This window comes from Gymnogyps californianus, chromosome 10 (assembly GCF_018139145.2).
Source record: "Gymnogyps californianus isolate 813 chromosome 10, ASM1813914v2, whole genome shotgun sequence".
Classification (NCBI taxonomy): domain Eukaryota; kingdom Metazoa; phylum Chordata; class Aves; order Accipitriformes; family Cathartidae; genus Gymnogyps; species Gymnogyps californianus.
In genome coordinates, this window is record NC_059480.1 from 11,647,630 (window position 1) to 11,666,738 (window position 19,109).

Consider the following 19,109-nt stretch of genomic DNA (forward strand, 5'->3'; position numbering starts at 1 on the left):
GCATCACAGAGCCTACCTCCCTCTCGAGCAAACCAAAGACCACGCAGTTAACATCACCTGAATCGACTGGATAATTAACACAAATTAGTGCTTCGGTTGTTTTAGTAAATGGTTTGGCTTCATGGAACCATAGCACCATCTCTTCTTTACCCATTCGTGAAAAGGTGAGGATAGAAATTCTAGCCCATACTATTGTCCACAGAATAATGCCAGAGATGCTTTGTATGCAGAGGTTACTGCAGACTCTTGTCCCGTTGGGCTGTTATTTTATAATATTTGCCTGGTACTGAAAACAATGTAGACTGGGAAATTTTTTATTTGTTTTAAACAAAAGCTTGCCTCTATTTGTCAGTTTTGCTCAATGTTCTTGACATTTCACTCTGATGAAGGTCTATATTACACATTAAAAAAGGCAGTTTCAAATATGCCTTCATATTAAAAACAGTTTCACAAAGAACAGTCATACAGAGAAGATATGTCATCGTATGTTAACAGTACATAATGACACTCTTTCCACCCCTACCATGGATTAATTTTGGTTAAATCAGTTAGACATTTAACCTTCTTCACTCATCATAGCCGATATTCCCCTCGACCACCTGTTAGTGTGATATAATACCATGAATATGTACTTGTAATCTATAATATAATACCATGCACTGGAACAGTGTTTATATGCTTTTTAAAATCTTGATTTACTCATTACATATAGCTATAAAAGCAACAGATGAATGAGCATACAATGAATAAAGCTGCAATAGGCATGAATAAAGATGCCAGGGAAAAGGCCTAAAATACAAAGTGTAGATTCTGCAGTGTGATTTTACTTCTTCAGATAATCTCTAGTTAGTAGCAAAACTTATAGACATAAAATGAGGGTATCTTTCATGAACAAAGAACCAGAGAGAGGAGCAGATTCTCATCTTAGCAAGTGGTAATCTATATTCACTCTCCTGGTCTAAATTTTCCCCCAAATTCTCACAGAACCATAGAAAATACGACAAATGCCACCTCCAGACACCATTTCCACCCCCCCTCCCCCTACTGTGGATAATTCAAAATAAAACTGTATGAAGATACAACACATTGGTACTACACAAGATGTATATGCAATATTGCCCATTTGATTCTGCACAAAATTGTCTTTTCATAGTAAATAGTTAGTTGTACTAGTAGCTTATTAAGAAACATTTCAGCACCAGTTTCTCCAAAGCTGTTAGCCAAGCAATACAGAATTAACTATGCTAAATGTGATGGGTTTTCTTATTAGCCTATGACGAAGTTTACCTAGCTTATGACGAAGGGAAATATCCTTACGTAGTGGTATCTGTAGCCAACATACCACCAAAATCAGAAAACTTAAAAGAAAAACATACGGGAATTCCCTGTGTTAAACACAGATGTAATTAGATATTTTCAGAATACGTTCTTTCCACTTCTTACCTTTCAAAGGGAACAGAGGGAATTCGGTGACTGAATAGTTGTCTGCCTTCCAAAATCAATGCGAACTATCATATCCTTAGGATTAAGACAGCCCACACCGCACACAGTGAGGGAAATATATTTTCTCTCTCCACGAGAGGGCAGATCTCGCCCACACACGATTTCACCCTCATTGTCCTCACCCTAGTGCCAGCAGCTTCCTTCTGCTGTAACTGCTGTGATGGAGAAAGTTCTGCTGTGGGACCAGGCACCCGATGGAAAGGCGTGTTTCTTCTCATGGACCTAAGAGCCACCATATCATTCTTAATAAGTGTTTCTCTCTGTATTAATGCTTTTAAATTATACTGATATATAAACCATGTATTATACTGAATTCATACATGTATCTTCAAAAAGACTACATAAATAATTTCTATATTTTCATTAAAGAATTCAGATGGAAACAGGAGAATTTTTCATAGATAACTTCAGAATAACAGATTCTAGTATAGTTGCTTCCTCTCTTTCTAGTAACATTACAATTCTGCTGCTTTTACGTTCACAAGCAATGCCAAATACAGCTATTTGCATTTTTTGTGGTGTATAACATTCCTGTGGACATATTCAGAAAGAAAGAAATAATACCTACATTAACAACACTTCTCCAGCTGCTGTGTCGTGAGCAGGGAAAAAAACCACATTGGGCATTGCAGCTTCAAAAAGGGCAACTAATATTACTAAAAGGTTTTTTTTAAAGGTCACTAGAAATTGGATATGCCTTCAATAACAGCACCTTCATGAACTGAAGCAGAACTTGCCAATGATGGTCCCATTCTGATGTGCTCTCTTCAGAGGCTGGGGAACGGACAGGGAATCTAAAAAAACCCTAAAATAAAGATGTCCCTACACTACCTCTTCTCCCTCTACATGACTGTCCCTCTGCTACTGGTCTTTACAAAGCCAGAAACAAATCTGTTGCCACTCTCCTCTGGATTCCCAAATCCTTGTTTCTCTTTCTTAAGCAACAGGGAGGCTGCCTTGAAGAGGCCAGGATATTTGCCTGACGCTCTCTGGCATGGTCTTCAGAGAGCTACACGCCAAGGTGCACTGTCTTTGCACATGGCTATGTTAAAAACTGCAAAGGGAGAAAACGTGAAAGGGAGCACACAATCCGTGTCACGCAGGCTGATAAGCAGCCATGGGCTTTGTCAAAGCCTTCGAGAGCAGTTGATAGAACAAAAGATACAGCAGTGCAACCTCTTGAGAATATCTGCACTATCAGGTTAACAAAAGAGAGAGGGAGAAGCTTACTCTCCCTTTATAAATCAATAAAGTTGAAAGCTTTTGAGGCTTTCTTAGACACTAGCTCCTCAACAGTGATTCCCTGGGCTTATCCACACTTAACACTTCAGCAAGTCAAGGCAGCAGGACAAAAATCCCATCTTTATGGGAAGGCCTAATGGGACACCTTGCAAGAGAGCTCTATTTTGCAGGGAACAGCATCAGTTCTTATATATGGCCGCTCGCTAACAGAGAGTTGCATGTTATATAGTCGAGAAACAAATGTGTTCAGTTAAAGTCTGAGCTTATATAGCAATTAAATAAGAGAAAGAGAGAAGAGCTGCTCCAGATGGCAGGAAGGTAGGAAGGCAGGAAGGCATGCTTACCAGCCATGGCCAGATTGCATGGAGGGCTGTCTTAATGTGGAAGTGGAAACAAGATGAGGAAACAGAAGCAATAAAGGGCTCACAGACAGTCTGGAACTGGAATTAACCTAAAGTCACTTCTGCCAGAGCTTGCATTTCCTGCCCCAGTTCGAAAATGTGGGAAAGAAAAAGAAAAAAGAAAAATGGCTACTGCTACAGACAAATGTTGCACTTGCCTCTGCAAAGGCACTAAGATAAACCTACGCTCCTATAACCATCTATTAAGCTGCATGAGCAAAAAAATCAAGTGCAGAGGAAACATACTCCATGGTACTACTTCTGAAGTTGCCACCACTCTTCATACCCTGTGGAATTTTTTCTGAAACACTTTTTTTTTTTCCCCCAAATGTTCTGTATGTGCTATCATATATATTTATAAAGTAGAGGGCAGGTGTTAATGTCTGTACATATGCTTTGCAGTTTCAAACGCCATACCCCTATGTCTTTAAGAAAGCCAAATGCAAAACTTTGCTGCAACATTAAGTTATCCAGTTTCTAGACAGATTTCTTCCCTTTGGGCCACACAAAATTAAAAAGAATATACTAAATATTTGCATTTGAAATTGATAACAGCAGCTCTGTTAAAATAATGGAGAATAAAGATAAAAAAGGTTTAAGAGGAGGAAAAAAATGCTTTAGGATTCAGGGACTAAATAAACATTCTATGAACAGACACAATGGGGTCCCACTGGTTTCATGAACCAGGTTCCAGATGAGAAATCCAACAAATGAGCACAAGAATTTTTATCAGGATTAGTTCTTTAACATGGGTAAGCATGAAAATACGACACAAACTATGAATCTAATGTCCAAACACTGGGTATTTCTTTGTTACCTGTAAAGGGCCAGATGATAAGTATTAACAATTGGGGTGTGTAAGCATATAATTAAAGATTTAAAGGTAAAGTTTCATGTGCAATTAAAAAAATCACATACGTAATACAAAGTAGGTATGGTCACATAGGCTTGTGAATTCCACAGAGCCCTCTCAGCAGACATTTGAAAAAGAAGTATATTCGACTTGGAAATAACTTATACATTTTTTCCCCCCATTCTGGAAACAGGAACATTCAAAAGTATTAGACTGCATTCCAAGTTAACTTATACAAATTAGCTTTTCTAGACAAGCTATTAGATGTTGTAGGTTATCCGTAACGATGCCCACAATGAAAACCAACACACAAAAAAAATTAGTAGTAAATGCCTGGTTGTGCGTGTTCTGCAAATTGTGCAGATATGCAAGTGTAATAACTATCATTTATCATTCTTCAAATCTGTACACTGGCCAAAAAAGCACGGAAACCAAACTGCCTACCAAGCAAGGAGACTTTCACAGACCTTGGGCTAATTGGAACTGTTTAAAATTCCTCTCTTGTTTAATTTTTGAGGCAGAAGTAACACAGATGAAAATCCAGCTGACACTACGCCTGCTAGCAGAAACAGTGCATAAAGGAAGGATGGCATTCAGGTCACACATAGAAGCAAAACTCTGCAGCGCTTTGCTTCTGTAACAAGAAATTATATCCTCTGTAAAATACCTCAAAAAAAAAAAAAAAAAAGAACATGGCATCCTAGAGCTGAACACAAAAAAATAAGTGGCAGGTTTTAAAGTTTTTAAAACAGTATGTTGCAGATATACCATATAACCAATATAGAAGAGAGTTCTAAAATGTCATTTAATAAACTTACCATTAATATAGCTAAAAAAATATATAAATAAATAAATAGGAATTCAGGGACATGTCTGAAAGTGAAAGACTCCTCTACAAAGAAGTCAGTAGTCTAGGAGCTGGCACACTGATGCTGAGAGCCTGCAAGCAACAAAGCCTCAGAGTCAAGAGGCAGAGATCATTTCTTTCCTACTAATGTATGGTAATATCTTTATGTAGTTCAGCATGTTTTTATTAACCCTTGATAATGCTACTAAACTGCACATAAATTTTATTCATCCACTTTACAAGTAATGTAACAGAGACCGTCGAAGTCTCTGCAGGCAGAATTGTAAATAGAATCCAGCTTTTTAATATGACAGAGACATAACTCATGCACTCTATCAAACTGCCTTTTGATAGAGATACCAAAAATGTGTTAGGCCATGCTCTATAGTCATTACTTTAGTTTTTTTTAGGAATTGCAACCTAGGAATCCTCAAGTTTAATTGCTCTTGTCTGCCTTACACGCGATAATTACGCAAACCACTGGCAAAGTGTGTGTTATGATGCCTCCTAAATACTGATCTACACAGAAGTTGACTCCCATTTATCTACTATCCCTTTGACTCATGGGGAAAATCTCTGAAGATAATTGCTTCAAATCCTACTGCTATGACTTAAAAAACCCATAATGGTACGTTCATAACAATGAAAAGGCATAAAAGAAGGAAACAAACGATTCTGACTATTCTTATCTTGCTACCACTTAGGTGCAGTTCTTTAATGATCTTTTGAAATAAATTACCAAAGTTTTTAAATTATGGACAGATTAATGACAAGCTCACATAATCTGGCCTTTAGTTCCACCTCTATATGAAACAAGTAATGCTATTTGTAGAGGGAATTCCTTCTAAAACAAATTGTCATTTTTAAAAGTGAAGTTTACAGCAGTCTACAAAAGGTTTGGAAAAAATAAATCTTTCTTTTAAATACTTCCCATTAAATTTCACACATGGAGCAACACAAAAGAGTTCAACTAAAGAAGTGCCATATATGGTCTTGGATGCAACCTCTATGGCTTCTCATCTGGCTAACTTTTAAATGCACAAATATTATTTAAATAAAAATCAGTCTCCATAACATGAGAGGTCTGAGACTACTTTTAAGTCCTGAGAGACACGGAATTAATTTGAACAAACTTAACCAACAACTTCTAATCAGGTTTAGGTGACAAATTTCAGGGAAAAAGCTTTTATTTGTCCAAGAATATTTAACTAGCTTTTTGTTGTTTGAACCACAGACAAAGAACATGCAGAAGAAGATTAAAACTTCCCTGATTTCCTTGGAAAAAGAAATGTCTAGTTTTTCCTACCATGGATGACTCGGGAAAGGGCACTTGTGCTGGACAGCTCCCGATACTCCAGTTCAGAAATCGGATCCCTTTTTATAACAGAAATTTAGAAGAAAATTTTTTTACACTAATTGGGAAATTCAGGTTTCTGTTGACTTATCTTCCCATCACTCATACAAAGATAGAATATCTCTTCTTGTGTTTTGATTTCTACAATTCACAGCATTTGAATCCTGACAATTCTTTTCAGAACTTCCCAGAGCATACACAGCACTGGTAGTCTTAAAAATGCTCTTCATCAATCTCTGTTTTTTTCAGTCAACTGTGATTTCGGTCATATATTAAAACCCACTCAAAGATCAAAACACATTGATACATTTTGATCACTTTCCTTGTTGTCCAGAGTTAGGCAGCTCCTCATCTCAATAACTTCTCCACCCTCTGGAGAGATTTTTCTTGACCATGCCCTAACTGCTTGGACCATTCGATAGCGAGAAAAACAGCAGTTTTCTGTTATGAATCCAAACAAGTTAACAAAATACTCGCTAGCCAATCAAGGAACAGGTTGATGCTACCAAGTTAACTCTCATAGTCCTACCCGCTGAGCACTTTTTTCCTGTCTTTCCAGATTTTCTTTTTCAACTTCAAATGTTTTTTTCCTGTTCACTCCCTCTGCTATTTAGTCCTTCTGGGGGCTGGGTAAGGAGAAGAATATACAAAACGAAGGAGTAAATATTAAACTCTTAAATTCTCAGTTCTAAAAATTAATTTAGGAAAACAGCACCTGGCAATTTCAACTACCTGCAATCAAAAAGATATTTTGTCAGACATGGAACTAATTATCAACTGATGAATTCTAGTGTGTGCTCTCGATAAGACAGGATAGGCTAGCTCTATTTAAATATGATTAGGCCTGTTGCTCTTCATCTCAATACACAATCCTTTTCTCTAAGGATTCCTCTATTATGCAAACGAACAGCCAATCAATTAAACACTTCAAAAAGGAAGACTGAAAATTTGTAATGAAAGAATTATCATCTTCACCTCCTGAAATATATAAAACAAACTACACTTTAGGAAATACTCTTCTGCATTATATAATGCCATTCTTCTGTTCAGATGAAAACTGCCCACACCATTCACGGAAACATCTGAGCTGAAAACATTTGAGGTCATTTAAACATCTGGACCTATCTTGCCACAAAAATCTACCTACCCTCTGGTTTCTGAAAAGTTGCAAGCAGAAGAATTGAGGATGCTTCCTGAAAAACCGTCCATAAAATGGAGGCTGCTTTTTTTTTTTTTTTTTGGTGTTAAATAAGTTAATACGTCTCAATGGTTAAAGCTCTTACATGAGATTCTTATAATCCTGTATGTATAAATTCACATCTGCTGGACAAAAATGAATTATGAGATAACACTACTATGGTATTGTCTGCATTTCACTTTCATATTTTTCTCCTTTATAAGAATTATGTCATTTAATTATAAATCTGTCAAATCCAAACTACAAATTTCCATTAGCTTCTGTTCATTTGTGAGTACCTCTACAAAAACAACTTCTGGTGGTCCTTTCCATGTCTCCAAATAGCAGTGATTAATTCTGACACCTTCTAAAAATGCTGCATTAGTAGATTTCATTACAAACTCCCCATATCCACAAATAAAACTAATCCATTCTGGTGGAGAAACAACTCAACACAAAATGCACAGAAGGTTAGTGTTTTCTATACCAGTTAAATTCAGACCTATCAGAATCAATGTAAGAAAACTAGACAGTCTAGGAAAGTTAGGACTGCTCATTGAACTGAGTTCCAAAAATTACCTTTTTTCAACAGGATTTATAAAATTTAATCAAAACAGACTTCCCTGTTACATCATGGTCTGGATCAGAATAATTGTATTGCATATGCACAAACTCTGTAACTGCACTAAGTACTACATAGCCAGTTGTCTAACCTATTACTAAAAGTATCTTCCTTACAAAAATCAAAACACACTGCAAGTCGAAAATTTCAGGAACAAAACTGTGAAACAACACAACCGTGTTGTGGCCTCCCTCTCAGGATAGCCTCCATCAGTGAGAATCTTGCTACACAACACAAAGCCTTATGATGAAGTACTCATAATGCTGAAAACTGTTCTTCCCACATTTATTGATTTGATGAGCGATGGCTTATTTTCAAAAATCAATCCATTAGTCCTACAAAGTGATGAATGCTTTCATCCTTAAGTAGTTTCAAACTTTAGTCACAACATCTGGAATTTCCTTGAAGATAGCATGCATCAGTTACTGAAAGCAACACTTTGAAGTGTGCACTCAATATACTGTCCAAGACAAAGACATTAGCTGGTAATTCTTGTGTCTTCAGGGATCTCTCTTCAGATGAGATACCAGTTTTATGGGCTACAGAATCTTAGATAAAAGCTCACTCCTTCCAAGGAAAATAGGAGAGTTCTCTACATTTCACCTTGCTCTAAAGCCATAAGAAGCAGAAAGCAGTGACATCTTTCTTCCTCAAAATGCCAATAATACATGAAAGTCAAGTTAAACAGTTATTTTACTTTCTTTTTGTCCTAAACCTCACTATCCTAATCTGAAGTGTTCTAGGAACAGATTGAGGGCTTCTTTCTTGGGAGGAAAAGGAGAAACTTCTTTTTGGAAGAGAAAGAAGCTGACTTCTTTCTATGCACAGGCTAAAAAGAAAACATCTGGATGTGGCATGTACTAGTGTTCAGAGTCGCCACTTACAGGACTACTTGCCTACTTCAGGCAAAACCTGTGCAATTGGTAGGATACCTGCACATCCTGCTAACTGAGAAGGAAGGGAAAAGAGCTGGAGAATTGTGACTAGTTTCCCACAAGGCAAGGCAAAGCAGCAGAGAGAAGGTATTCCTCTGAAAGGCACTTCGTAGAACAACATGCATGTCACAGCGTTATGTATACGTAGAGCTACTAACTATCCAATATCACTCCTTAGTTTATCCCTTGTACACTGGGAATTTATTTTCCCCTTAACTTCTGCAGTTTTCAAGTTTATAGCTTTATAGGAACAGACTTTAAAAAAAAAAAAGCACCAAAATTATTCAAATGAAAACAAAGATTATTGGTTTTCACCCTGAAAGTGCTTAAGCAGTCGTGGATGTGCAGCACATGATAGCATTCATTCTACTTCACCTATTAATTATCATTGCTAAAACGTATAAAGGGAGCTCTAAGCACCCCAATATTCTGTTACATTGGTACAATGAAGAAAAAAAATCTAGAACTAAGCAAAATGCAACCCAGACACCATGCACTGTTAGGTTATATTGTCGAACAGTTACCAGCTGAGTCTACTAGCTATACTCACCTAAGCAGTATCACTGGAACTTCTGAAGAGAGATAATTTATGTGAACACAGATGGCAGAACTAAAACCTTTGGGGTAACTGATTTTTTTTTCCTTCTCTACCTTTGTTCAGCTACCTTGTTTGTTTCCACTCCTTCCCCAATGATCAGTGTCACATTTTCCATTCTCTCTACCAAATTTTGTAATTCCAATGACACTGATACCTCACCTTAAAAAGATTTATCCTGCAGACTATGGTTTTATAATACAGCTGTAGATATCAACCAAGCCGTATGGATCTCAGTGGGTATTTTCAGTACTCGCTCTGCAATTTTTGATTTTCCAAATGGAATGTGTAGATTCCTATCATTATTCTAAACAGACAGAACATCTGCTCAATGTGTTTTATACACTGAAAAGAAAAAAAAGGAAGTAATTTTAAACTATATATGGAATAAAAATATTAGAAGATTTACAAAACTTGTAACTGTTTGGTACAAACCAGGGATACAGAGGCATCTGTAGCTGGTTCCAACACTGCGACAAATGCCATGCGCACAAGGATTCAGAGCGCAGAAGTCAATCAGCTGAGCACATGTAGGTCCTGTAAATCCAGGACTACAACTGCAGGAGAAGGCAAGTCTGTCTGCATAACACGTTCCATTGTTGTGGCAGGGAGATGACGCACAAGGGTCTATTTTGTCTTCACAAGAGGTTCCTAAAAACCCTAAAAGAAATAAATCGTTTTGATAAGTAAGCATTCTGCTATGCATACAATTTTAATAACTAAAGCAAGTTAAAAGTAAGCCATTGATATATCTATATTCCTATTGTTTTGATTCTATGAAATTTACAAAAATACAGACTTCCTATATATATTAAACTCTTATTTTACCCATTAACATGGTATCATAAAAGATGTTGCAGGTAGAATCATACTATCATATGATTAAGGCAGTGAATTGCAAAAATATTTGTTGAAACTGACAGTGCTTATTCACTTTCCAAAATGCATCTGGCTAGAAAAGCAGAAGAGATTTTCTAAATATCAGGAACAGACTAGCCTGGAAAAAAAAGAAAAGCCAAACCTGACCTTTTTCTCATTACTGTTAATGTGTATGTTAAGAATAACAACCTCTAAAGCAGCACATGAGTTTACTTGAGCTTCAATAATTTAAAAGAATATCTTTTACAAGAACATACTTCTCATTACCAGGAGAGACAATGATTTATTGAAGCAACACCATGTAAAAATTAGACATAAAGAAAAGGATATTTTTGCAAGGGAGTTTTTTTAATCAGATGTAGAAAATAATAATATTTAAACAAATTGCACTATACTAACTATAGTTTGTATCTACACATACATCATATACGTAGTAACATGATGCATGGTTATTGTACCCAAAAGCAAGTCAGAAAAGTATATTCAAATTCTAGCACCCTTCCAAATAAAAGAGCAAACTGTCCTTTCCATTCAATTCTAATATTTTTTAATGAGTATTTGGTCCATTTGTACAGACCATCACTTTTCAGGCTTAAAGTTCCCTGGAATATCTTACATTGTAGAACAGCTCTTAACATTACAATACACTAATCACTGGGAATGAGAAATTAGGAGCAAATTGGGCCAGCCTCCACTCAAGGCCCACCAAGCCAGCTTTACCAATCTACTCTAATAGAAAGTGTAAACCACTGCAGTTGTGCCACTCCAAAAGACAAAGAACGGACCACATTGCCACTGCTACCCAGGAAATTGTAGCAACATTTCAGACACCAAAGAAAATAAGTAAATGCAAGAAAAACTATTCTAGGATTTGAAAAATATTCAATCAGAAAGAGAGAAAAACAAATTTAAAACAAACAAATAAACAAACAACAAAAAACCACAAATTGTGCCTGATGGCGAGAGAAAGGATCACGATGGAGGAGATGTCTCTGTTATATAGCAGCCTGCTGTCCTGGTTTCGGCTAGGACAGAGTTAATTTTCTTCCTAGTAGCTGGTATAGTGCTGTGTTTTGGATTTAGTAGGAAAAGAATGTTGATAACACACTGATGGTTTTAGTTGTTGCTAAGTAGTGTTTATACGAAGTCAAGGATTTTTCAGCTTCTCGTGCCCAGCCAGCAAGAAGGCTGGAGGGGCACAAGAAGTTGGGAGGGGACACAGCCAGGGCAGCTGACCCAAACTGGCCAAAGAGCTATTCCATACCATATGACATCATGCCCAGTATATAAACTGGGGGAGTTAACTGGGAGGGGGGATCGCGGCTCGGGAACTAACTGGGCATCGGTCAACGAGTGGTGAGCAATTGCATTGTGTGCCACTTGCTTTGTATAGTTTAATTCTTTTAGTATTGCTATTGTCATATTATTATTATTATCATTATCATTGTTTTTCATTCCTTTCTGTCCTATTAAACTGTCTTTATCTCAACTCACGAGGTTTTTTTCCTGATTCTCTCCCCCATCCCAGGGGTGGGGGGGCAGTGGGCGAGCGGCTGCGTGGTGCTTAGCTGCCGGCTGGGGTTAAACCACGACACCTGCGAACGACTCAGAGCATGAAATCAATGACAGCTGACACTTTGGATTAACACTCAATATTGAAATCTTATCCCTGATGAAATGAAGCAGATTTTTGGCCTTACTTCTATAGTTCTTGTATCTATAAAGTCTCGCTGCTGGATTAAAAGCAGTTGATGTATTAGAACTGAACCCCTATATTGTATAAAGCTTATGATGAATACCAAAAGTGAGACCAAATACCACATTCAGTACATACTTTACAGCATCTCATTATGTTTTACTGACTCAGTAAATATTTTTGTTCTAAACAATGTCATTCCACATTTCAAGCAAGGTGCAATTCATCAGGAAATAGTTTTCAGTTAATTTTGACAGATGTGTTACTTTCAGGGCATTTTGATTTTCTTTCTTTTCTAATTATTCATGATTCACATTCAGGTAAGTTAAACTGTAACTTTGTTTAACTGTAGTTCTAGCAGTGTAATCATGGGTAGCAAGTCAGGAGTTGGCATTTCTGAAAACAAGCACATAAGAAATAGATTAATTTACATTTTAAAGCATAACAAAAAAACTCCAAACATTTTCTAAAAGGTTTAAATCCTATAGTTTGTTCTTGATTGATTAGATTTGTTGAAAACCTGGGCCAGAAAGATCTAGTGAACTGAGCATAGTCTGTCAACTTGACTGACCTCCAAGACTTGAAGAGCAACTGAGGGCTGAGATAATCAGCCTAAAGACATTAAAGTTTCCAGCACACACCAAAAAAACGGAGACCGGCAATTACTTTTAAATATCCTGAGGACTTCCTCAAGAAGACACACTCCATGTTTTACAGATCCACAAAAGCTCAGTGAACTGCATCAGAAAGAGAGGCAAATGCATATTAAACAAAGGTGAGTAACCCACCTGTTACTAGTGTACTAGAGTAACCCACTAGAGTGTACTAGAGGGATCTACTCAGAGAATTAATAAAACTTAGATTATTGTAACTAAGAAAAAGATGGAAAGGCCACAACTGCCCCGTGAGTTCCAGACAAAACTAGGATATTCTTGGGCACTGTTGGCAGCAGGATTTTAGGAGCATCCTCAAAATATTAGGTCCTGGACAAATTACTTAAAAAGCCATGTTTCCTTCATATGTCATAAATCTTACGCCAGAGCTATGGAATGAAAAACAAAGAAAAAATAATCCAATTTAAAAAAAAAAAGTAATTAAAAAAAGAAACAACGTACAGATTGAACTTTTAACAGTTTAGTCATAAGTAACTCAGCAACAGACCAGGAAAGAAAAGCAGGCCTGGCAGGGCACAAGCAAAGAACAGGCAAGAGCCTTCTGCCCTCTCCATGTTGCTATCCTATGGCTCAGATTGCTTCATGGGCTTTATCAGGACCACCACCACACCTGAAGAGGGAGAGCTGAAAAACAGATACTCTGGAATTCTATATTAGAGGTCCCTCCTGTAGATGATAACTGCATAACCATCAGAAACTGAAAAGAACAGAAACCCTAAAATCAAGAATCTAATTCCAGCAACGGTTTGCTGACAAATTAAAAAAGCCTTGTACTGTTATTATAAAATCCCGGACAGACTTAAAAAAATCTGCAAGGACTTTTAACTGTTACCAGGAGGAGATCAGCCAATGAGTCTGGTGAAATCTCTACACTAGCTCTGAAACCAGATTAAAAAGGATCAAAGAGATCTGAGGTCACACAATGACACTAATGCTGCTTCACTACAACCTTTGCAATAATCTTCCCTACAAAGAGAAGCTTACTGGCAGATGGCTAATGTTTCAAGTGACAAAGCACTTCAAGAACATATGCAGGTTTAAAATACACTAAAACATGTTACCCTTGTTCTATCTTTGACTTCACTCTGAAATGTGTTTAGTTGATTCTGGAAGTTTAAATCTTATATATGAGTTAAATACATGAAAATTCTCAAAGCAGCAGTAGTTACACATCTGAATTGAAGATCTATTATTTTGGCATTTCTGAGTGTACATTTAAGTCCGTATCAATAAAATTGTTGAAAACAAATAATGCAAATAATAATTTTAAAAATCAAGTTCAGAGGTGTATTGATTGAAAACAGAATCAAATGCTGCAGAAAAAAGTGCTTACACAGATCAGACCATTTGCTAGTTGTCAAGAAGAATAAAAGTACTCAGTCAGGTAATATTCTTTATATATTGCTACAGATCTCCATGGCAGTGATAGAAACTAGATCAGAAAATGTTTTCAGAGATAGAAAAGCTGTGGATAAAAGCCAGATTTCTCATCATGGTGTGATTTTAATTACTTGGCCATTGAAAGCAAGAGAGCCATGTACTAATCAAGGAAGTTAAACATTTTCTGAAGATACTGTACAACAGCTTTTTACACAGTCTGCAGAACAACCAACTTGCCTGAATGTTATGTTAGATCTAATTCCAAGAATTATACAAATGTGAAAAATTAAGTCTGTGAATTGCTAGCACTCGGAATTACAAAACCTTTAGATTTGAAATACAGAGATAAATATTAAAAGAAATACAGGCAATTTATTATTTTCCCTATAGAAAATTGTTTTGTGAGGAAATACAAGATGTCTGATGGTATTTCATCAGAATTCTGTAAAGGGAAAAAAGATACTTATCATAAGGAAATAAGAAATCATTAAAATGTAGTTGTAGGATTTTGATTGAAATTCACCCTAGCTAAGTCTTTACGGATAAAGATGAACAGAGGCTAAACCCATTAAAGCATTAAGGAAAAGTCTATTAAAAATAAAAGCAATTTGGGAAGATGCCAGGTAAAAACATTAGATTAGCAGAAAGTACCAGAAATTAAACAGTCACAGAAATTTTTAATTAACAACAAAATGTTCTTCAGGTAAATTAAACTCTCTTATGGTAATATGAAGAATTCTGCATTCTCTAATTGCCAGTAACCTTGGGAAATCTTCCATATGCAACAGCTGTGTGACCTAGTTTCCTGGAATCGAGATAATAAATACGTTTATTGTACATAAACCTAAAGAAGTTAGACTCATATCTGCAAGACATAATATAGAAAAAGGCTTTTCAATGAACAATGAAGCCCAGAAAAAGTGACGACCTTGAAACTTAAACTATTCTTAATCTAGGCAAATAACTTCTGTTCTCCCAGTCAATTAAAATTCATGGTGACAATGTGCATTTTCTAGCTGCTATTGCAAATCAACACATAAGAATCACAACTTAGCATCTTCTATAGCTGTCAAAGTCTATTTTTTAAGCCACAGAAACCACAATAAGAGCATTCATAAATTTGCTGCTTTCCAGTATTTCCAGAAATACCTGTGGGTATTTCAGGGCACTTTTGCTCACTGTGTTGCCTAGCTGTAGTTACCTGCAGCTAGTCAAATCAAATTGTCAATAATAAAATCAGTCCTGAAATGTGAATTTCAAGTAATCTATTTGTTAAACTCCTAATCATAGCATTTTCTTCTCTTTATCTCTTTCTACAGGATGGCTCTGAAATCCATTATTGCTGATGACTATTTTTCAAAAATACGTTAATCTGAATGAAAAGATTTCTGCCACTTCTGTCAGAGCAGGTGACCTCCGCATAGAGAAAGTAGCAAAATCCCAAGAATCCAAGCCAGTTTCATGTGGTTGGCCAGCTGAATGCTTGCTATTTTTAATCAAAGATTAATGTTTTCCTATAACACTGAATGCAGTTCGTCTGTACACATCATCAGGATATTAAAATTGCATGTAACAGAACTTCAGAAACATCCTGCAACAGAAGTTTATTTCTTTGTTATAATAACTGATCTGCTCTTTGCTCATTATTATCTGGCTTTGTTCAAAACCGTATTCCACTACTAATTTATTTTAATATTATCTTATGAGCAAAATTAACAAAGGCTCTCCAAATGTTTAAAATATGTAAAATATACATATACACAAGTACCAAGTCTTTCATTCGATCAACTTTACAAAATTTGCATGTGTAAGGAACAGATTAGTGAGACTTGCATTTCCTCACCACGTGATCAGGCAATTTCCATACACTTTTTTTTTCGTTTTTAAACTTTTAACAAAGATTTCAATGAATTTAATAATTACATAAGGAAGGATAACTAGTTTCTCCATGGCTGAAACATTTATTATAATTACATTTGCTTATTCCAACCAGCTTTTATTATGTTTCTAATTATTATTTGTATATTGAATTCCACTTCAGGGTGCTTTGGGAATTTACATAATTTCTCAGTGACTTAAAGAAAACAAAGTAACCAAATTTATAAATTGATGAGCAGTACCCCAATCAACTCAAATAAAATGAATAAATATTACTGTCAATACAGTAGTAGGTTATACATTACAATAAGTGGAAGAAAATCAGAGGAGATATTTAAGAGTGATATGGGTATTTATGGAATCAATCTGAATATGAATTTCAAATATCTATGTTCAGGTTGACAGATGTTCACTATGTGTAGGTTTTTAGAATGTCTAGAGATTTCTTTGCATGATTATTTGAAGGTAATATTTGCTAAATGTATGTTTATTATCATGAAACTTTAAAGATGATGATCAAAGATCTCTACCCCATTGTAAGCACAACATCCCAAACATTCTTTTCACAATAAGATAGAGTCAAAATTTTGAAGAAATTCTTCAGTCCTTAGTATTGCTAAAGCTTCTTCACTATAAATTTGAGTATAAAATAAAATTTTCTCTTTAGTACAGGTGACTCAACAACTTCAGATAGCAGTTTATTTTCTGACATATTCTGGACATTAAAATCTACGATGCATCACACAGAAAATGGAATCTGCAAGCATAAAGAAATTTTCTTTACTAAAGGACTCAAGACAGTAAAATTGTCTAAAGAATAATCATGAAATGTTCATATCTGATCTAGGCTGCTTTTTCAGCGTATCAGATCTCACCTTCTGTAAGTTATCACATGCTTCTTTCATGAACCACAGATCTCATTTTTAAAAGAAATGCACAATCTCCAGATCATTCCTCATTGTTTCCATCTCATTCCTTTTTCTGCCATCATTTTCTTTTCCCTTTGTGATACTTTCCATCTTCTCTTATCCTTTTCTGCCTAACCACATTATATTTCCAGCCTTTTAGTTTTTACACATATATAAGCTCCTTGGCTACCTTTCCCCCACTGTGCTGAATTAGCACTACAGAAAGAAAGGCCTCTTCTCAACAAGCAATTACTATTAAGCACAGCAGGAGAACAGAAGCAGAGCAAGAGACCTCACTTAAATTAGAAACCTATCATGGGGTTTTGGTAGGGGTTTTTTAATGGAAAATTTGCAGACATGCTAAAAATAGCAAATCTGCAAGTTATTGCATCTGCAATTTTCAATTAACTATCCTTTGTTGTATTTACAAAAATAACCAAATCTCTTCAAAACTCAAACAAAAGCTCTCAAAATATGCCTCAAAAAAAGAAAGAATCATGGGAAAGGCAGTCATTAGTAACTTTAGGCAATGTATTTTGTTAAATCAACCCTTTCTTTCCTGCCACAAAATATCTGAATTCCTGAGCTTGTTGGCATTAGATCTTCCAGAACAAGATGGAAAAGCAACACCTTATTACCTAATACACCCATTAGGCTACTCCAGAGCAATAGCACTGGCCCTTGCAGACAGAGCGTGTCACTTCTGCACCAACGCTCTCCCCTCTTTATGGTGAGGACGTGAGTAGGAAGCACAGCTACATAACTTATGGGAAGCATTCGCTCTTTGAAACAACGGTAATTATTAGGGAGTCAGGGAGATCCTTTGGGGCTGCTGTTGAGTTATCACAGGCTCACTCAAGAAGAGCAACCATGCAAACAAGATGGCATTTGTTCCTGCAAACCTAAGAATTATTTTCTCATGTCCAAGGGACTGAGAATCAGACATGGCGCATACAAGACTATTCTTTCTAAGGGAAATAACCCTGGGCAGTCCAGAAAGTAATTCCTGAAACTTTCTGTCCCCTCCAAAGGCTTTTTCTACATTGGAAATAATACAGGTCAATGTACGAAAAGTGATTTTAACAAGAGTTGTAAATGTATTTCAGTACATTTTTTTCTTGTGTTGCCCCAGTGCTTTTTGAAAACATTTATACCATGTGAGCATGTTAGACATATAATAAGCAATCAGAGTAACAGATCTTCCTCCAGTTCTATCCTCGATCTATAACACAGCTGTTCTTGGAAAAACAGAAATGATACTGGGAGACTAGAACTGGTAACTCTGCACAGAACGTTTCAGACAGGTACCCAAAAAGCATGTTTGCCTATCAACAAAGCCTATGAGCAGGGAGGTACTTCTTCAAGTTGCTAAGTAATTGTCTTTTTTTTTTTTTTCCTTTCCTCTGGAAGGGTCAAAAAGCACATCTTATCTTTAAGGAAAGTCCAGAAACCATAGAAAACCTCAAGACTCCAAGCAGAAAAGGAGCACAGGTTTGTAACACATAATAAGAACAGAAGTGCCAACAAACAAAAATACCAGAATACTGAGAAAATGGTACCAATGTGCCCAGAAGGAAAAAGAGCAAAGCATAGAGCCTAAATAGTAAGATACTACAATGACAGTGCCAAAATAAGCCTACTTAAAGCAGAGCACACAACAGTAACAATTGGAAACTTATCAAACACAAATATGGATCAGTGGCAAAGAAAGGAGCAGAAAATAAACATTCAAGAAACAAAGCAGGCAACAAGACTGTAGGACCAAGTGGCATAACACAGAAACAGCCAAACATGAGTAAAACTGAGAAAAGAGAAGTGCAAGTAACTTGGTTCTCCTGCAGCAGAAAAGCTGCTATCAATAAGAATGCTACACATGGAGCAGCGGCACATCAGATAACCTCTCCACCACTCTCTTTGGGGAGAACGGCTCTGGAGGGAGATGAAGGGAAGGTTTTCCTCTCCTGTGCTCCAGGTCTCCCACACGGCGCAGGGGAATGGCGCGGGGCCCTTGGCACAGCCGATTGGTGCACTTGCAAGAGCAGCATGGCTGCCTGCGGCTGTGCCAGGGCCTGCAGGCCAGGCGGAGCTGGCAGCCTGCCCCACTCCCCTTCACAGGCTAATTGCCGCTGGCATGAGCTCCCTGAGCAGGAGAGCAGCCACAACCC

The 19,109-nt window shown here is 36.7% G+C and overlaps 1 protein-coding gene across 1 annotated transcript in view; it reads right to left on the minus strand.

Annotated features, from left to right (window-relative positions):
• DNER (delta/notch like EGF repeat containing) overlaps positions 1-19,109 on the minus strand; it is a 135,105-nt gene that overhangs the window by 21,397 nt on the left and 94,599 nt on the right. The window contains exon 8 of the mRNA XM_050902366.1: positions 9,965-10,189. Coding sequence (XP_050758323.1) covers positions 9,965-10,189 — 225 coding nt within the window. The remainder of the gene's footprint in view (positions 1-9,964; positions 10,190-19,109) is intronic.